Genomic DNA, 20,298 nt, shown 5'->3' with positions numbered 1-20,298 from the left:
TTTATTTAACTTTTTTATTAAATATTATTAATTTTCTACTACATAAATGACTTATATAATTAATTAGGAATTATATACTAAAATCACGATTGAAGTATCTGAAGCAGACATGTGATAAATACCTATTTAATTTTTTTAATTAAATAATATTAATTTTTTAATACGTAAATGACTTGTAATAATTAATCATCTAATACTTAAATGACTTATAATAACTATCTAGAAGTGATATAATAAAATTACTATAAAAGTTACTTGTGATTTTTTTTAAAGTGGACCCCGTATAAGTCGTCAAGTTAATTTAAAACATCAATGGCTAACTATTCAGAAGCGATACAATAAAATTACTATAAAAAGTACTTGTGAAATTTTTTTTAAGTGAACTCCATATAAGTCGTCAAATTAATTTAAAACATCAAGAGTTAACTTAGAATTTTGTGTCTATTTTACCTTTTTTATGTAAAATATTATTAACTTTTTAATGCTTAGATTATCTATAATAAGTAATTAGGGTGATATAATAAAATCATGATTGAAGCAATTGAAGAAAACATGTCATGAATGTTTATTATATTTTTTAAATTAAACATTATTAATTTTTTAATATGTAAATAAATTATAATAATTAATTAGGAATGATATAGTAAAAATCATAATTGAAGCAGTCATGTCATAAATATTTATTTACTCTTTTAATTATGTATTATTAATTTTCTAATACATAAATAATTAATAATAATCAAATAAGGATGATATAGTAAAATCATGGTTGAAACAACTGAAGTTGACACGTCATAAATATCTACTTTACTTTTTTAACTAAATACTATTAATGTTCTAATACGAAAATAACTTATGGTAATTAATTAAGGATAATATAATAAAATCATTGTTGAAGTTGCTGATGCAGACATGTCGTCCACAAGCTGCCTGCTTCAACAGCTTATCCTCATTTATATATTAGTAATAGATATATCGACTATTTTTTCTTAACCAGCTCCATATTAGTTGATTAGCTTATCAAAAGCACATATCCCAAATTATTCATACATGTACTAAATAAAGATAGTAATTAAATTTTCTTATTTTATTCCTATAATTAATATTCAATGAAAGTGTAAAAACAAGTTTGTAACAATAAAAAATAAAAATAGTACTCTCTCAGTCTCATTTTATGTATCGTCATTTTTTTTGTCCGTCTAAAAAAGAATATCATTTTTTCTTATTTGGTAACTATTTAAAGATAAAATTTCACTTTTATCCTTATTAGTCCCACATAATTAAAGATAATAGTAATAGTCCATTTTTGAATAAAGGGCAATTTGATAATCATCATCAAGTTTTCTTTGTTGAACAAAAGGTCAAAAATGCCCCTCAACTTTATAAAATTGAATCCAAATTGACTAAAATACCCAAATTTGAATTAAAAGCCCCACCACCCCTAGTATAACCCTCCCCGACCCCGTATAACTCATGCAATCTTCAATTATCATTTTATCAAACAAAATCAAGTATTTGCATTCCTAAATGTTGAAAAAGTTGACACCAAATTAAGCATAAAATACAGAATGACTGAATTCATCTATGTTTATTTTCTGTAGCTTGGGAGTAATATAGATAATGAGTAGGATTGATGGTTTTTTAAATTCAAATTTAGGTATTTCAGTCAATTTGGAATATTTTATTCATTTAAGGGTATAAATGATAACTTTGCCAACAATGAGAGTATATATGGTCAGATAGTATGCCGAAGAGTAAAACTAGCTATTTTTAAAAGTTAAGAGGTATTTTTGATCCTTTTCCTTCTTTATTTTAAAAAATTTCGCGTTCGATTAAATTATAACACATAAAATGAGACGAAGGGGTAATAAACTAATATGAGATTGACAGAAACATGAAAAAAGTGAAAGTACGGGCGTACTCCCTTCGCTTAGGATTAGTTGACTCCTATGTACATGACATATTTATTAAAAAATTAATAAATAGAGATGTATTTTATATATTTATCTTTATATGCCTTTTAAAGTACAATAATTAAACATTGAAATTTGATATGTATTACTCCATTTCATACACTATGTCTAAAATATTACATATTTATAATTGAAATCGATAATAATTATTTAATTTTAACTATAAAAATTGAGATAATTTATACATCATTCAATAATTTTAAAAATTCTGAATTTATTTAATATTCCTATTAAAGATAAAATAGAAAATATATGTATAAAACACTTTTAATTTTAGAATTTGAATAACTAAACTAAAATAAATATTTTAAGGGAGTATAAAGTAAACTACATTCCCTCCATTTTTTGGCATATTTTAATTTGACTATTATCCACATGGCTTCTTCCGATCAGATTCAATCGCCGGAAACCACCAATCTCCGGCTACTTCTCCTCCATCGCTACCCGAAATTCAAAACCATGTTCTTATCCAAACTCCAAACCCGTTACCAAATCCTAGACCCGCTTACCGAACCCGAGCCATCACCCCTTTCCGGGTCGGTTCGGGTCATGCTCTGTGTGGGTCCTACTCCGGTAACCTCAGAAACGCTGAATAAATACCCTAATTTGGAGTGTATTGTAGGTACTAGTGCTGGATTTGAACATTTTGACCTCAATGAGTGTCGCCGCCGTGGCATCATTGTTACCACCGCCGGTGATTCGTTTTCTGATGACGTGGCGGATTTTGCTGTTGGATTGTTGATTGATGTTCTTCGTCGTGTATCGGCTGCTGATCGGTTTGTTCGTGCTGGTTGTTGGCCTGTTAAAGGAGAATTTCCCCTCGCTTTTAAGGTTATTTTTGTTATAAAATACTCGTTTCGTTTCAAAATAGTTGTCACGTTTTGCTTCTCGAGATAATTTAAATGTTTCAAAGCTACACTAGATTAGATTAATTTGATACTCTCTCCGTGTCAAATTATCCGTCCAAATTGAGATGATATATGATTAAAAAAAGTAATTAACAACGTGCCTAATTTACCATTATTAAATGATATTTACATTTTAATTTGAAGAAAAAGTAATTAATGCAAGAGGTAAAATATGGAAATTTATTTTGTCTCTTTTTAATTAATTAAAAAAGACAAGTAAAATGAGAAATTAAATTAGGAAATTTGGGACGGGTATTTTTGGTTGGAGGGAGTATTTAGAAGTCAAAAATGGATTCTTTTGATCAATAAGATTGAAACTTTCCAAAAGAAGAAACTTAGAAGTTGGAACAGTGTGTCATACTCTTATGGTGCTTGAGAAAGATTAGGCAATTTGACAATGTTTTTCTTGGATAGAGAGCAGCTGATAAGAAAACACCATTCAATAGATAACGAAAGCATATTTAATAAAACTACAAAAATTAAAGAAAGCATATACTCCTCCATTTCATTTTAGTAAGCTGTATAAATAGAAAGATTATAGTTCAATCTGGTAACAATATATTTCTTTGTTCCTGTATCAATAATAGATACTTTATTTTACTTGTCCATTTCAAGCCTTGGAAACAGCCTCTGGCAGTAATAAGGCTGCGTACAATACACACTTGTGGTGGGGTCCCTCCCCCGACCCTGCGCATAATGGAGCTTTAGTGCACCTGGCTGCTCTATGGCTCATAGCGGGAGCTTTAGTGCACCGAGCTGCCCTTTACTTGTCCATTTTAGCAAATCAATCAATTTGATTCCGTTTTTCTCATATTATCTTTATTAAATACTCTCTCCGTTTCAATTGCTTATCTTACTTTCCGTTTTAGTTTGTTTAAAAAAAATGTCTCCTTTGCTTTTATGATAATTCTGTAATTCTAGCTTTATGCGTGGCATGTTTTAAACAACAAGATTAAAGGACATTTTGGTACACTTCACATATCTTTAATTTAAGACCACATGGTTCAAATTAAGTTGCTCGGACTCTCCAAAAAAGTTGTCGCACCTGTCTCGGATCCTTCAAAAATACACTATTTTTGAAGGATCCAACACGCACCCATCAGCATGTTTGAAGAGTCGGAGCAATATAGTTTGGAAGTCCTTTACTTTCTTAAACTCCATGTCAAGTCCATATAAACAAATTGTAACATAGTGAGTAACTACATAAAACAGTAATAGTCAAATTTAAAGTCTTAGTTTAGTAAATTACACCTCTAGCTCAGCTTTAAAACAATTGTAAATGTCTAAGTAGAAAACAGACATTCTTGTATATGGTTTCTATGTCATTTTACTAAAGGAGTTACTTAAGTTGGTAAAGGAGTTGTGGGAACTGGCAAGATGACACTGTACATCACCTGTTTTTTTACACAGGTTGGTGGAAAACGAGTGGGCATTGTAGGTTTAGGGAACATTGGTTCAAGGGTCGCTAAGAGACTTGAGGCCTTCGGCTGCACCATTGCATACACCTCAAAGAGGAAGAAGCCTAACGTTTCGTTTCCTTTCCATTCTAATATTCATGATCTCGCGATCAACAGTGATGTTCTGATTCTTTGTTGTTCTTTAACAAAAGAAACACACCACATAGTTGGCAAAGAGGCGCTGACTGCCCTTGGGAAGGAAGGTATTGTCATAAATGTTGGACGAGGGGCGCTTGTTGATGAGAAGGAATTGGTTCAGTTTCTGAAGAGAGGGGAGATTGGCGGTGCTGGTCTTGATGTTTATGAAAATGAACCTAATGTGCCAAAAGAATTGTTCGGGTTGGATAATGTGGTGCTGTCTCCACATATGGCTGTGTTCACTCCTGAGTCTTTTCAAGTACTCGAAGAGCTATTCAGTTACAACCTAGAAGCTTTCTTTTCAAATAAGCCCTTGCGGGCACAAATTGAATTTGAATGATGGAATTTTCTGTTCAACATGTAAGTGTACATTCCTTTTAAGTATACATCAAATTTCTGCACCAATTTGAGCGTCACTCCGCTGTCCCATGTAACATACTGAACATGAGAATATATGATGTGTGTGGCGGAGGGGGCAGAGAGGAAATAATAGTTTCTTATTTGCCATGCAGCATTCTGGACCAAAGGAGAAATATTTCTTCTTCCTTTAATAAAATAATTGTAGTTTTATTGATGAAAGCATCCACGAGATGCTGTGTTGCTCCTATACAAAAAGGATGATATTGCTTGATATTTTGCACCCCCTCCCCCAACCCCACCACAAGAAAAAAAAAAAAAAAAGACAGCAGAGGACACAAAATCGGGGAACAACAAATAAAAAACCATCAGAGTATGATAACAAGAGAAGCTATTCAGATTCTTTAGCAGCAACATTCTTGAGGACTTCGTGCTTAGCATCAACATCCTGATTATCCTTCTCGAACACTTTGTGCGCAGCAGCAGCAGCAGCTTGTTCGTCCTCCTTGAGGACTTTGAGCTCAGCAACAACATCATGATCATCCTTTTTGGAGGCTTTTTGTTCAGCAGCAGAATCCTGATCATCCTTCTTGAATAATTTGTGTTCAGCAGCAGCATCTTGATCATCCTTCCTGAAGAGCTTGTGCGCCATATGTTGTGCAAAGGTGCGAGGTGGGAATCGAGGTGGCTCAGCCTTGGTGACAGTCTCAGGTAAGGGCTTGAGGATGATTTTCTCCTTTGGAGGCTCACAGAAAATCGCCCATGAAATCCTTACCTTCTCTTTGTTCACAACTCCTCTGTGAAGAATGCTTTTGTACTTTCCATTGCTTAGGATTTCAATGGTATCCCCGATGTGCATGATTATGGAATTAGGCACGCACTTTGCAGTTACCCACTTTCCTTCATAGAAGAGTTGCAAACCAGGTACCATATTGTGGAGGATGAAAGTCAGTGCACTCACATCAGTATGAGCTTCGACGCCAAGTGCTAGTTCTGGTTGTGGGCATTTGGGGTAGTAGTTGATCTTCATTTGAAGCAGTAGGTCTTCAATGCCTCCAACTTCCTTCTCTAGTCTTTCTTCTTCTAGTCCCAGCCCAATAGAAAGCACTGCAAAAATCTTTGTTGCTAGGTTCCTGATCTGCTTGGTATATTCACTTGTTGCTGGACTGCAAATTAGAAATGTTTAGCAGTTAGTGAAAAGTTATCTGGTGCCTAGTAGTAGGCTATCGAGGTATTAGTTGAGGCAACATGCAGGCAAGCCCAGACACTACGTTGTCAACAAAAGAGAAGATTGAAAACTCTGTGTAATCATGAAATTATGTAAAGAGGCTTACATGTAGTCAGCAGGGGTTTTAGGCCAGATGGCCAAGTTGCGTTTGTCCTCCGGGAAAACACAATGAAAGAAGTAATCCTCCCACTCAAGTTGACCACAAGCACTATTTGCTAGCTTGCTGCCATAGCCTTGGACATTACCAGAGGGTTGATCATTAGCATACTTCTCCTTTTCTTCAACAGGTAGATCAAAGAAAGTACCTCCGGCAACCTTGACACGATTGATTAGCTCATCCGGTATGCCATGGTTAACGAGGTGCATGACACCCCACTCCGTGGCCGCTTTCTTCAAATCTTGGTGGCATTTTTCGCGAATTTCCTTGTCCTCTGAGTCGATTTCTGTAAGATCAATCATCGGTACTTGAGGTCCATCATCTTTGTTTTCTTCCTTGAAGATGTTTCCAATTCCATTCAACTCTTCTTGTGGCCTCACATACTCTTTAGGAATGGCCTTGATTCCACTTTTAGCTAAGCTTTCAACTCTTGAAGGAGTTGGAACCTCTTCACTCACCATCTCTGTAAGGTAGATTGAACACCAACCCAATCTCGAAAAATGAAGAGAAGTACCAAGAAATATGACTACAAATTAATTCCTTCTCTTGCTTTTTTTCTTTCTTACCCTTTATTTGGTCATCTAGTTGAGGTTTATATTGTGGATGCCAAAGTAGGTAAGTTCTGTTATTTTGACTGGAAGATAAAGCTTAAAGCATTCAACAATCATGCACGCACGTGACTTATGCTAACCTTTTTTGTATATTGTATGAAGGTTTTCAGTCTTTAGTTTTGCCTAAAATTAGAATGGTGGTTGGCTCACAATTCTATAATGTTATATGTGGAAACAAATGACTGGTGGCTGGGAACTGGAGCTCCCTGTTTTCTCCCTATGTTGTTTTCCATTAACATACTTATTTTAGTTTGGTTATATTACTTTAAAAAGATACTTAACTGGCTAAATCATACGAGTTACATCTCATTTAATTGATACTCCACTAAACGTGGGATGATAAGGGTGGATTTGGACCCTGAGGGTGCGGATTAGTGATTAATGAAATGTGTTGAAAATCACGAGGTCTCGGGTTTAATTTCAGTACAAGCAAAAATACTACTTGTAGGTGATTTCTTCTTCTCTTTGAACAGAATTACGCAGTGTTTTTTGTTAGTGGACGGTAGCAGGTATTCCACGGAAGTTTTCCACATCAGGGGAAAAGGAATACTTAAACATCAGGGAAAAGGCACTTTACATGCAACTAATAATAATAAGAGTGCTAGAATCATATCAAGAAATAAACATTTTGAGCAAAAAATTGGTTATAAATGCCCTTCAATAGATGATTTTCACCAAAACTATGTGCCTCTTTAACAAATAAGTCTTTGACAACTTAAAACCCAAACTTTTGAAAGATTAAAATAGAGTGGTTCAACATGAGAAAAAAGTGGTTAAAAACTATAGTTTGTTCTTCATTAAATAACTGACATTTCTTATTTCTTAACAACTTAAAACCCAAACTTTTGAAAGACTAAAAAAGGGTGGTTTAACATGAGAAAGGTGGTTAAAAACTATAGTTTGTTCTTCAATAAATAACTGAGATTTCTTATTTTAGAACCTGTACTGATAGCTGGGACTTAGAACCGTCTTTATTGCAACTATCGAAGCTAACATTTCTGCAAGCTATTGTTTGGTAAGCAAGTTATCACAAAATGTTCAGCATAGAGTGATCAACCGAGGGACAGAGGCTATGACAAAGATTGTTGGTTTCTTTGGGGTTCCAAAAAAACAAAACAAAAAAAAGAAGCTAACATTTCTGTTACATAATGGTTTATAATAGCGGCTCGATGCACTAAGCTTTCGCTATCCACGCAATTCGAAAAAGAGTCGGACAACCTATTGTCCACAATGAAAATATAAGCAGGTTTATCTTGTATTTAAATGACACAATCATAATGCGATTAAGTGTATTTCTAGAACTCAACAGCGAGAAAATGCTCTCTGGTTCAGCTAGGTCCGTAAGTCGGAAATTTATATGCAAATCAAGATCGATAAAAGTAATTTTTACCATCATCTACTTGAACTTCAAAAAATAAAATCCAACTAAGAATAGAAGAAACAAAAACATGTCTCCCACGGGGAGGATATTGGAGTAAAACTTACACGCACCCGGTGTATACATCAAATCAATATATGCATGCCATGCGTTTGAATTTAAAGTTATGTTACTTAACCATGATTAATCAATATATATTTTACTTAATTTAATTACATAACCGTGGTAGCGATCATTAGCTTGGTGTATAAATCGGGTGCGTGTAAGTTTTTACCGAGGATATCGACCCATTTTGCCTTGTGGGTTGCAGCCCAACTCTTGTGTGCACAAGCCTAATCTATTTTTCCTATTTACTATTCTCTTTATTTATGTTTTAATTATTTTTTAAAATTATTTACCCTTAAATAAGTGATGTTTTAAATAATCAAGAAAGTATTGATAATGTTGTTCTAATTTTACTAATAAAGAAAGTCCTACATAACTATTAAAAGTTAGTTACACACTTGCACTCTTTATTTTTCTAGGAATGAATAGTTTCTTAAAAGATATATCAATCACTTATTTAGAAATAGAGAGTATATACTAGCTCATTAAAAAGACAATTTTTAATAAAGTGGAAAAATAAAAATCTTCTAAATCAACCACCACTCTGAGTTACCAACCCGCAATAGATGTATACTAATTAAACTCGAAAGAAAGATTAACGGAGTGAATAAAACTTGTAAGAAACCAGGACCTAGGACCCAAATTTTGTTCAAACAAAGACAAAGTAATTTTCTTCTTATATATTTAATTTCATCTAGCAAAATATTAATATAGGAGAGTGTGAAGGCCGTCTAGTGGGTAGAAGGTTAGCTTTTTCATGTTTCTGCCTCGCCATTTCCGGCGTAGCAGGTGGTAGACCGCTATGGGGCTTCCGTTATAGTAGAGAAGTTCCCGCTATAAGAGGTGTCAAAGACGGTCAATCCCGCTATAGCAGATCGATTCTACTATAGGGAAATTGAGCTGCTAACAGTATTTCTATCTATACGAGATAGAAATAAAATCTGTGTATATTCTATCCTCGTGGACCCGAGGCCTAGGATTGCATAGGGATGTTGTTGAGCGAAATACAAAGAAAAAGAACAAAAAATAGCTGGATGGAACAATCCCACGTGACAGACATATGAACAGACCAAGCCTCCACATGTCAAGCACTTGTAGCATCCTAGATTCTGGTGTTCAACCACAAAAAAACTGACATCATGGCAAATCCTGTAGCATCAACAACTTTAAACCAAACTAACAAAATAAGATTTTGTTAGATGATGTTACAACAAATAAAAAACAAAAAAAATTAATTTCCCTCCACACAATAACCTTATCTTCAATTTTCTCTCATTTCTCTCATACCATAAGCATCACATTCAAAAATGTACACACATTTTTGCTTCTTCCTTTTAATTCCTTTAATTTTCTTCACATTTTTTGTTGCCATCAAGATTCAAGAATGGCTACCAAAGTTGGTTTTAGTATAACAAGTTCTAGGCTTTTTCATGCACCTTTTAAAAGACCTGTTTTTTCTGCTGCTTTACCTGCTGTTTCTGCTACACCAAGGTTGGGATTGATCCCTTTTGGTGTTAGTAGAAAGTTGTCTGTCAGGAGAAAGTTGTTGATTCTTTCACCTAAGGCTACTGCTGATCAGCCAGGTTTGGCTTTAAAGTTTTCATCTTTTGTTTTTCGAGTTGATTTCTCATATGGTCACTCGACTCTACTAATAGTTATTATCTCAGAATAGTTACCCTTTTTCTTGATTCTGATTTTTCTTCAACAAAGAAAGATAATAACTATTAGTCGAGTAATATGGGAATTCAACCCCCGGTTCTCTTTATTGTGATTTGTGGATAATCTTGGGTGGGGGGATCAAATTCTTTAGTTTATTTTAGGGAAAGTGGTGAAAAAAATGATTTTTACCCACCATTATACTTTGGGGTTTAATCATATGTTGACAATTTGCTACTATTAACAAATGGTTGTATTTGTCATTGTTCTTAATGGAACCCCAAGTTAAATTTGAATTATAATATTGACTAATTTTTAAGTCATAGTGAAAGGTGAAGGGTAGTACTAGGATGAGTGAGCCCCTAGGAAGTCCTCGTGTTGCATCCTTCCTCCTCTCTACCTCCACGAGGTAGGAGTAAGGTCTGCATACGGTCTATCCTCCCCGGACCCACCTATGGGATTTCACTGGGTATGTTGTTGTAGTGAAAGTGAAGGGGTGAATCCGAAACTTTTTCCTCAAGTAACATGACATGTGGAATCATCGTGGAGCTTGGTTTAAGTCGGGCTAATACAAGGATGTGATTCACGCAAGTACAAGAAAGGGCAAAGTAGGATATTTCAAGTGGTACTGGGGAGATTTGGACATTTTCCCTTTCTTTTATTTCTTCTGAGTGTATGATTGTCTCGAAGGATTGTTCAGTTGGTAGATGCTTCGAAATGTTCAGGGAATATAGGATTCAATCCAAGTTCAGCTACTTTAGCTTTTATAGATGGTAGCCTTGCAATCATCTGTATGATGATGATATGCTATCAGCTTAAAGGAAGAAGTAGAGATTCATATAGACAATCCCAACTTGTTTGGGATTGAGACGTAATTGTTGTTATTAATATAGTCTCACAATCACCTTAGTCAGATGTCCTCTATTTTCTTTTACTGATGTTATTATGTGTTGGTTTGCTTAAGCTGTTGATTAGTCTAGCATGTGAAGAAAATGTATTCTTTGCAAAAGGGATTCTTATAATTATAACTAAAAGTGGACTCTTGTCAAAAATTAGTTTTATTTACTTGCTGCCGAAAAAGAGCATTTCAATAGACTACTTCGGACAGTTCCTCTGAGAGTGAAAAGTTCAACATCTGTACTTCTGTGCCAAGTTTCAAGATAAAAAAGTTGTTTCAGTACAAGGGAGTATTAGCCTAAATGAGAATTTCTGGTTCTCTCTTTCATAGTGAAACTTTATGCAAGTAACACCAGCCAGGTTCGAAGTGGACGCCTGATCACCAGTTGCTAGGTTAAATGAGATAGCTAACAGAGAAAACATATATGCTATTATGATTCCCGAGTCACCAGATAAATAAATATAGCTATGACTGCCTGTGCGGCCTTATTTACGTTGCCAGTCCCAAGACCAGATGGAGTGTGACAACAAGGTGGCAGCCAACGTTAAACTAGTTAATTTATGATGAATTCTCACAAATAGGCTAGGAATTCCATCACATCGGCGCTTGGATGTTAGGAATTTAAATTGAGCGATATGGTCAGTGAGGATCATATAGCCAACCCCAACTTTTGGGAGACTGAGAAATAGTAGTTGTTGTTGTCACTGCTCTTAATAACTTTAGAAAGACGTCTAAGATATTTCAGCCTTTATGACGTGATCTAGGCAAAGAGTGACGATAATGTTTAAGCAGAAAAACATATACAAATCCTAGCTGAGTAAGTCTGATCAATTACATCAATGGAGAGAATACAAGGAAGCTTACAAAAGTTAATCCCGTCTAGTCTCCGAGACTACTCAAATAGATTTAACAAGGTTCTGCTGCACCTCAGGAAAATAAATCTTTCTTTGTGATCAATTTACGGTGAGGCAATGTTGCTGCAAAGAAAAGTGATTCACTGTCATCTACTTGACTATACGAAATTGACAATAGTTCCTAAACATGTTCAAGAAGGCGTTGCTACTTATCTTGTCATAGTATCTCTTCTATATTCATAGCCTCAAAAAATGAAAAACTTTATTGCACCTTCAACTGTAGATTCATCAGTGTCTTCAACCACCTCCCCGTTTTCTTGGGTTCAGTATGTCATTCTAAATGTAAAACAAACAAAAAAGAAAAAGAACAGTATTTGAGACAAAGAAAGAGAGTAGCAAAGATGAGGTCAATGTCGACAAGTAACTAAGGTTTGATCATACAAACCGGCATATTTCTTTTATCGATGTTTCTTTATTCTTTTTCTTTTTGTCATTTAATTTTTGGGTTTATCGAATTCTCCATTTCATGGTCGCCCATACCGTACTCCGTTCATGAAACCTCAATTTTTTGCTTTCAGGTCAGGTCACAGAGGATGAGGAGGACTCTAAAATTTTGCAATACTGTAGTCTTGACAGGAAAGCAAAGAAATCTATGGGGGAAATGGAACAAGAGTTTCTTCAAGCACTACAAGTAATGAAGCAAATATTTTCTATTCATTCCCTGGATATTTATATTTTTGTGATGATTGAGGCTTGCTTATGCGGTTTATCTTACTGCTTTTGTTGTTCCTCTTTGCTTGTTTTGGCTCCCCTTTCTAACAAACAGAATGTGTCTGTCTTATCTGTGTACCGCAGTCATTCTATTATGAAGGAAAGGCCATAATGTCGAATGAAGAATTTGATAATCTCAAGGAAGAACTTATGTGGGAAGGGAGCAGCGTTGTCATGCTAAGTATAGAAACAATTTCATTTAATCGTCTAAACTCTTGCAATATGATCTTTTACGTCTTCGATATGGGACCTTTAAATGACAGAAGTTCCTCTCAATGTAGGTGCTGATGAACAAAGATTTTTGGAAGCTTCTATGGCTTATGTATCTGGGAATCCAATTTTGACAGATGAAGAGTTTGACAAGCTTAAGTTGAAACTTAAGGTGCTTGCTCATTTTTCAGTCATATTCTTATATTAGTGTTTACTATATAATATACCAGAAGAGTATTATCTTCATACTGAATGTTATTATCCAACTACATCACTCGCAAAAACAAATACACCAGAAAAATAAGAGCAAAATAATTGTTATTTTGAGTTAAAGGTACTGATTACACTGTATAAGCTGTTAGTATATCAACAATTATCTAGTACTTTCTTTAGGTATCAGGTTATTTTTAAGTTTGACTGTTAACTCATATGGGATAATTCATTATCACAATAAAAGTTTTTCTTATGTTTATTGTCCCTGTGAAAATGGACGTACTAAATATTCTTTGCTACTTTTCTTTCTTGTTCTCTTATTCATTTTCTTTTTAAAATATCTCATTCTTATGCCATTGTCGAAATTTTCTTTTTTGTATCTCTTAATTTCTAGATGGATGGCAGCGAAATTGTGGTTGAGGGTCCACGATGCAGTCTCCGTAGTAGAAAGGTTTGTCCCACAGATTTTCCATTTGCACTACGAGGACATGCTACATTATTTCCATCGTGTATTGTCATAATATATCGTTGATCAAATTTACTTGTTGCAGGTTTACAGTGATCTTTATGTCGATTATCTGAGGATGTTCTTGCTAAATGTCCCGGCAGCTGTTGTTGCGCTTGGATTGTGAGTAGCATTTCTTTTTCTCTCATTACTTTGGCTTCACAATTGCATTGTTTGCATAGTTTCAACAACAAAAAATGTTTGGTCCATTACAAAAATTAATAGTAGCATTTAAAGTATTCACTAAAAATGTTTACTTTTGAGCTTTTAAGAATAAGACGAGGAGAAACCTTGTATTAGAGAGTGTAAAGGTCGGTTTTTTCTTGTTTTTGTGTTTATATATCAAATAGAAATTTTCTTCTTGGGAACGGAATAACAATTAAAGGCAGAGAAAGAAAAGAAGAAATGCAGATATCCAACTTGAAAAAGAAGGATAACTAGTTCTCTGTTGAATTGTTTTCTGCCTGACCTAATGTATGCATCTATTTTCTAAATTCACACTTACAACTTTCATGCTTTTATGTTGATGATCTTCACACGTCGTGTCAATGACGGAAAGGCAAAGAGATAGCATCATTCGTGTTTGTGTACTTAGCTCACAAAATAACAATCCCATTTTTCTTTAATATGGTTTATTTGGCTGCTGTATTACAGGTTCTTTTTCCTCGATGATTTGACTGGATTTGAGATTACTTATCTTTTGGAGGTAAACACATATCATCCCTCACCTGGCTCTTCATTTTTTCTCCGTAGTCGAAGTGACTAAGCACAGAATATTCTGCAGTAGCTTGGTTAAAAAGTTGGGGATTTTCATTAGCTTTAGCTAAGTGACGGGAAGTTGGAAGATCTGAAATCAAGTGACACTACTAACATGGCAGGTGATCCTGGATGGATTTGAAATAACGTAGGAGAATGTCTCTGAATAGATTAATCAAGGGAGTAGTTGGTAAGTTAGGAGTTCAAACTAGTTTACTCAAAAGGATTTGAAGTAAGAGTCATGTTGGTAATTACACTAATCTGTGATAGGCGTCAATAATTACTGTACTTTGTCCATGTTAGAGTGGTAATGTTGATTAGCCTTTGGTTCTTCCATATGACTACAATCGGTCTTCAATTCTTCATTGTTTTGCACTAACCAATTTTCGTAGTTTAGTCACCGTTGCATATGCATGCAAAGGAAAATGAAGTATGCATTTTATACCTGTGTTTGTGACACAGGACGCCAGTTCCAGTACCAGGTGTTTGTGAACCATAAGACCATATCGGGGCAAGCCTATTTAGTGACAAGAAACTCATATGCATATGTTGGCAGTTAGAATTTAGAACTCAACTGGTTCCATATCCATTAGTTCTTAATTTGTCTATGAATGTTTCTGCCGTCTTGATGGTTCCTTGCAATTCCTGGACAAACTCACTTTGATCCTTTTCCTTTCTCTCCAAAACTAAAGTTACATGGTGGTTCGTGTATTTGTAGCTTCCGGAGCCATTCAGCTTCATTTTCACGTGGTTTGCTGCCTTGCCCTTCATATTGTGGCTATCCTTTACAATTACAAATGTCATCATTAAAGATTTTCTGATCTTAAAGGTATAAAACTTCATAAGCTTTCCGTATGTTGATGTAAAGGTTGTATCTATTTGAAATTTATGCACGATAAACTTATATATTTCAGGGGCCTTGTCCGAATTGTGGAACAGAAAACACCTCCTTCTTCGGTACCATATTATCGATATCTAGTGGAGGTAAATCCAACAAAGTGAAATGCACAAAGTAAGTCCAAAAGTGTCGAAGTCTTCTAAGGAATTTAACCATCATTCTCTACTTGATTTATATCTACATTGTTTAACCATTGATATGATCTTTCTCAGTTGTGGTACGGATCTGGTCTACGATTCAGCCACACGCTTAATCACACTGCCGGAAGGAAGTACTGCATGAAATCTAGGTACCTATACAATTTTATTGTTGCTTAAGGAAGAAATAAAAACGCTTATGTTCAGAAAATGGACCTTGCACCTAACTCAACATAAAGAAAAGATGCTTATTTTAGTGAAATGTTCGCCGGATGTCCCTTCTCGAACAACTGTGTAGTAAAGGACTCTTTTAATTTCTCTTGTAACTTATATACCTCTTAGACTACAGTGTAAAGATCCCTTTTGAGCAAACTGAAAATCTAATGAACATTAGATCACTGTCGAAAATCTTGTCATACTCCAAACGTTGATGACAGTGTCATGTTTCGTCTGTAAGGTGGGGCAATATATGAGCAAACATTAGACGTGAGCCTAACATTGTCCGGAAGTGTAGAGTTGCATAAATCGGCCTTGACTTCATGTATAGAATTATACCTTTTTATTTCTCTTGTAACTTATATACCTCTTAGACTACAGTGTAAAGATCCCCTTTGAGCAAACTGAAAATCTAATGAACATTAGATCACTGTCGAAAATCTTGTCATACTCCAAACGTTGATGACAGTGTCATGTTTCGTCTGTAAGGTGGAGCAATATATGAGCAAACAGTAGACGTGAGCCTAACATTGTCCGGAAGTGTAGAGTTGCATAAATCGGCCTTATCTTCATGTATAGAATTATACACTTTTTGTGGAGACAATTTGAACTGATAAACCATGCTGGTAACTGACAACTTTTCTTTTGAGCCGAGAGTCTATAGGACAATCTCTCTACCCCATCGAGGTAGAGATAAGGACTGCGAACATACTAGGTCCCACCAGCGGGACTGCACTGGATATGTTATTGTTATTGTAACTGACAACTTTACTTGTAAATGCAGGGTGATGTATGTGTGAGACATCTGCAAAGTGATTGCACTAACACCAGTTTGCATGGGAAATAGATCATATCAATGTGTACATGAGAGCAATTTGTAAAAATAAAAACCATTTCTTATGTTAAAATGGTGGATGCTTTGCAACTTGCAGTGTGTCAATATGTAGTTAAAGTAATCTATGTATATACCATAGGGTAAAATTTTAACAAATTTTAAGCACAGGGAGACCATGAATATTTTGATTTAGATAATCAAATGTCCTAATTTTTCGACGAAGGAGATTCAATGGACCCTTCTTGCGCCCCTAGCTCGTCCCCTACTCAGAATGGTGTCAAAATATTATTCACTATCAGTGATGGATCCAACTATAGGCTCGCGTCTCTCTTTCAGGGGTCAACCCTATATGTGTGAGTGACATGCGAAAAATAAGTACAAATAGAGTTAATTATATATTTCAAATTCAAGCACCAACTCAAAATTTATCACGTCTAAATTTTAGATCCACCTCTGATCATGATTAATACTTAAAAAAAAAACTATGAAACTGTACAGATTTTTCCTCCCCATATTCTGCTGGACAGGTATCCATGCATACCAAACTCTATCCTTCTTTTAATATTTTTAAAATTAATTATTCCTTCAAACAACTCTTCAAAATTTCTTAAAGTAGTTTAATTTGTCAAAAGAGAGATACAAGACATGCAACTAATCATAACAAATTCTGAGAAATTAGGATCAAATTTAAGTTCAATGTCAGCCTACATTCTTAGAACATTTCTATTACTCCCTCCATTTCAATTTGCTTGTCTTACTTTCATTTTTTCTCGCATGACATCTTTAACAGCATAAGACAAGTTTTATACGATATTTTAGTATATTCTACATATCTTATAAACTCTATATCAAGTCAAAATCAGACAAATAAATTGAGACAGAGTGAGTATTATATTACAATGAAAAAATCAATCTTGAAAACAGTACGGCGGGCTAAGCACCAAGTACCACAAAACATGCTAGCACGATATCAAAAAATAAATGTAACAAACCTAGTAGTTTTGATTACGTGTTATAAATATTCAATAAATTTTAGAACCAAAAAATTGACTTATGATTTTTATTGTTTTTGTAAATAAAACAATTGACTTAAGAACCTAAGTACATGTTCGTGGGAGCACGAAGGTTACAATATTTCTCTTATAATCCCTTAAACACAAACTATAAAAGGACCAAATTTATATGTCAATTTCAGCAAAGCAAAATTGTCTTAAAAGTGTAACATTTCCATTCTTTGAGCTAATTAAGTAACAAAAAAAATTATGGCATCTTTCAATAGCAAATGGAGCTTGATTTGCTTCTTGATTATTTGTTCAATGACATTTTTTCACCAAGCTATGGCAGCCTACTATTCCACACCCCTTACGTTTAAAGCCATGCCTTGGAAGCAAGCTTATGCCACATTTTACGGAGACGAGTCCGCGTCTGAAACAATGGGTGTGATATCGACTATATGAATCCTTATTTCATAGTTTGGCTATTTTTTTACGCGCTATCAACGTATCACAAGTCACTATATTGTTTCCTCTTATTTGAATTTGGGACTGATCCATTGATCTGCTTACATATGAATAGAGTTACACAACATTACTTATGTGTTTGAAAAATCACCAAATGTTTTTTTTTTTGAAATTTAGAAAATTTTCAAACTAATATCTATAATTGCCAAAAATACTCGATGTCGATCAATTGTAACATGTTATCTGTCTCATTTTTCAAGTAACTGACCTCACTCGTTACGAATGGTTATAAAAGAAGAAATTAATAAAAGTGTGATATTTGTGGTTGTATAGGTGGAGCATGTGGATATGGAAACTTATTCAATTCAGGTTATGGAACAGCAACAGCAGCATTGAGTACAGTATTATTTAGCAATGGATATTCATGTGGTCAATGTTTCCAAATAATGTGTGTAAAATCAAAGTTTTGCTACAAAGGATACACCACAATTACAGCCACAAACCTCTGTCCACCCAATTGGTCCCAAGATTCAAATCATGGTGGATGGTGCAACCCCCCACGCCAACACTTTGACATGTCTAAACCAGCTTTCATGAAAATTGCTCAATGGAAGGCTGGCATTGTCCCCGTTGCGTATCGCAGGTATCTAACATAAGTTTTTACATCATCAAATCACCTGAAAGAAGTCTTCGAGAAATAATTAAGCAGCATGGACAAATTGCATGATGGTTTAAAAAAACATTGTACTGTCGATATATTATAAGTTAGCTTTGCACGACCTTCAAAAGAAAGAGAGATCGAGTCACTAGGCAGAGAATTAGATTTGAGAGCGAAGTGGATGGCATGAACTGCCTAAACAACCAATTCAGATATTCACGACATCTAACATTTTATATATGTTATGGCACTGCCTCGAAATTCAACCAATTATTATAGAATCAACTTTTAGGACGATTGAACTTGGTCTGATTGTAAAGTACCTCTACCATCAATCAGTAGATTGGAAGTCGTTCGAGTCATGCAGTTTTAATAAATTAGTCATTCTACTTCTACTTTAATTTGTCCCTCTAGGGTTAATTTTGCGTCGTCATTCTTACATCTAAAATATAATGCGTGGTTGTAGGGTACCTTGCGTCAAGAAAGGCGGGATCAAGTTCGCGCTCCAAGGAAACGGTTATTGGTTATTGGTATACGTGATGAACGTAGCCGGTGGCGGTGACGTGGCAAGCATGTGGGTGAAGGGAAGCAAGACAGGGTGGATGAGCATGAGCCATAATTGGGGTGCATCATACCAAGCATTTGCAACTCTTTCAGGCCAAACACTTTCATTCAAGCTCACTTCCTACACATCTCATGAGACAATTATTGCTTACAATGTTGCACCTTCTAATTGGCGCGTAGGCATGACTTACCAAGCCAATGTTAACTTCCATTAGTCATGTAGTTGGCAAAAACATAGGCTAAAGCGGATTAGTCGGGTCAGTAGATTCTGAATACTTTCTTCTAGATGTCCCGAGCCTCAAAGGCAATATTTTTCGCCTTGCTTTTTTTTTGTACCCTTTCATTATCTAGGCGCCCTTCAAGGAGTGGTGCTATATGGTCATTTTTCCCTTCAAATGTCTTAATGTGTTTTTTTTTAAAAAAAATAATAATAGTAATAATAATAACTTTTATTTTGTTATCTTGTACCTAGTCTTTCATCACTCAAAGGAATGTACATTTTCTTGTACGGATGGAATAGAACATTAATTTGATCATACATAATCTTTTAGTTCGCTTCTACTTGTCATATTTCACTTTATTGGAGTCAAATTATATGAATTTTGATTAATATTTTAAAATATATATTTTTTCGGCATATTAACGTGAGAAAGATTGCAACTTATAATTCTTTTCTTATAGCCTTCGGACATCTAAATTTAAAATTTAAAATATTAAATTAATCTAATTCAATTCAATTTCAAAGATTAATCAATTAATTTTTATGAAATGAAATCAATAAGTAAAAATGAATGGATGAAGTGATAGTAACTATGATTATGTACTTTTTCAAGTCTTACATATGCATCCGTCGCCCTCTCATTGATTTTAATACATTTTTCAAATATTTTCCACTGAAAATAATTAGAAATCAACGCATTTTCTCATAATATTACAAAACCAACTTCAATTAGAAATAAATTAGAAAACTTATTTCTATGTGGATTTGCCTACAAAACCTATTTAGACGCTAATTAAAAGAAATTAGCAATTGCCAATTTGAATAATTTAGGTTTCTTACTCCTTGGAAGGGATCTTTACTCAAATAGTCGGTCAGATTTACTATTTGCTTTTCTGGTCATTGTACATCGATTATATACAATTATTTATGGTTATACACATATATGAATTATACATGTATCATAAATCTGCGGGCTATTTAAAGTTTATTCAGTTGGATAGGCAACAATTCGGATAAATTATTCATTTTTTTTTATGAATTATTAGTCTTCAACAACACTCATTAAATAATATTCTCATGACTAACGAATTAGGAGAACCACTCGAAGCAAATTCTAGCAATAATGGATGAATAA

The 20,298-nt window shown here is 34.5% G+C and overlaps 4 protein-coding genes across 4 annotated transcripts; 3 read left to right on the top strand and 1 right to left on the bottom strand.

Annotated features, from left to right (window-relative positions):
• Positions 1-2,259: 2,259 nt before the first annotated feature.
• LOC107866355 (glyoxylate/hydroxypyruvate reductase HPR3) lies at positions 2,260-5,050 on the top strand. The gene is made up of 2 exons (XM_016712451.2): positions 2,260-2,804; positions 4,292-5,050. The coding sequence occupies exons 1-2, from the start codon at positions 2,349-2,351 to the stop codon at positions 4,814-4,816; spliced, it is 981 nt and encodes a 326-aa protein (XP_016567937.2). The 5' UTR covers positions 2,260-2,348; the 3' UTR covers positions 4,817-5,050.
• Positions 5,012-6,798, bottom strand: LOC107866341 (leucoanthocyanidin dioxygenase). The gene is made up of 2 exons (XM_016712446.2): positions 6,168-6,798; positions 5,012-5,999 (listed from the first exon to the last, which is right to left on the bottom strand). Exons 1-2 carry the CDS (start codon positions 6,677-6,679, stop codon positions 5,225-5,227), a joined length of 1,287 nt encoding a protein of 428 aa, XP_016567932.1. The 5' UTR covers positions 6,680-6,798; the 3' UTR covers positions 5,012-5,224.
• Positions 6,799-9,511: 2,713 nt separating this feature from the next.
• LOC107866330 (PGR5-like protein 1A, chloroplastic) lies at positions 9,512-16,479 on the top strand. The gene is made up of 11 exons (XM_016712438.2): positions 9,512-9,895; positions 12,299-12,411; positions 12,576-12,672; positions 12,773-12,873; positions 13,309-13,365; positions 13,466-13,542; positions 14,074-14,125; positions 14,894-15,004; positions 15,090-15,187; positions 15,286-15,362; positions 16,211-16,479. Exons 1-10 carry the CDS (start codon positions 9,697-9,699, stop codon positions 15,353-15,355), a joined length of 975 nt encoding a protein of 324 aa, XP_016567924.1. The 5' UTR covers positions 9,512-9,696; the 3' UTR covers positions 15,356-15,362; positions 16,211-16,479.
• Positions 16,480-17,442: 963 nt separating this feature from the next.
• Positions 17,443-19,326, top strand: LOC107852451 (expansin-A18). The gene is made up of 3 exons (XM_016697484.2): positions 17,443-17,698; positions 18,055-18,364; positions 18,846-19,326. The coding sequence occupies exons 1-3, from the start codon at positions 17,524-17,526 to the stop codon at positions 19,156-19,158; spliced, it is 798 nt and encodes a 265-aa protein (XP_016552970.1). The 5' UTR covers positions 17,443-17,523; the 3' UTR covers positions 19,159-19,326.
• Positions 19,327-20,298: the final 972 nt, after the last annotated feature.

The sequence above is a fragment of the Capsicum annuum genome, chromosome 1 (assembly GCF_002878395.1).
Source record: "Capsicum annuum cultivar UCD-10X-F1 chromosome 1, UCD10Xv1.1, whole genome shotgun sequence".
NCBI classification, from domain to species: Eukaryota; Viridiplantae; Streptophyta; class Magnoliopsida; order Solanales; family Solanaceae; genus Capsicum; species Capsicum annuum.
The sequence above is the reverse complement of the archived record's forward strand: the minus strand, read 5'-3'. Positions and strand labels throughout refer to the sequence as shown.

Excerpts from the sequence above, each read along its gene's own strand:
- LOC107866341 (XM_016712446.2), bottom strand. The coding sequence starts at position 6,679 with ATGGTGAGTGAAGAGGTTCCAACTCCTTCAAGAGTTGAAAGCTTAGCT. Across the intron at positions 6,000-6,167 it reads AAAACCCCTGCTGACTACAT|TCCAGCAACAAGTGAATATA; the intron begins GTAAGCCTCTTT and ends TCTAATTTGCAG.
- LOC107852451 (XM_016697484.2), top strand. The coding sequence starts at position 17,524 with ATGGCATCTTTCAATAGCAAATGGAGCTTGATTTGCTTCTTGATTATT. Across the intron at positions 17,699-18,054 it reads GTCCGCGTCTGAAACAATGG|GTGGAGCATGTGGATATGGA; the intron begins GTGTGATATCGA and ends GTGGTTGTATAG. Across the intron at positions 18,365-18,845 it reads GTCCCCGTTGCGTATCGCAG|GGTACCTTGCGTCAAGAAAG; the intron begins GTATCTAACATA and ends GCGTGGTTGTAG.
- LOC107866330 (XM_016712438.2), top strand. The coding sequence starts at position 9,697 with ATGGCTACCAAAGTTGGTTTTAGTATAACAAGTTCTAGGCTTTTTCAT. Across the intron at positions 12,874-13,308 it reads AGCTTAAGTTGAAACTTAAG|ATGGATGGCAGCGAAATTGT; the intron begins GTGCTTGCTCAT and ends CTTAATTTCTAG. Across the intron at positions 15,188-15,285 it reads AACAAAGTGAAATGCACAAA|TTGTGGTACGGATCTGGTCT; the intron begins GTAAGTCCAAAA and ends GATCTTTCTCAG.
- LOC107866355 (XM_016712451.2), top strand. The coding sequence starts at position 2,349 with ATGGCTTCTTCCGATCAGATTCAATCGCCGGAAACCACCAATCTCCGG. Across the intron at positions 2,805-4,291 it reads AATTTCCCCTCGCTTTTAAG|GTTGGTGGAAAACGAGTGGG; the intron begins GTTATTTTTGTT and ends TTTTTTACACAG.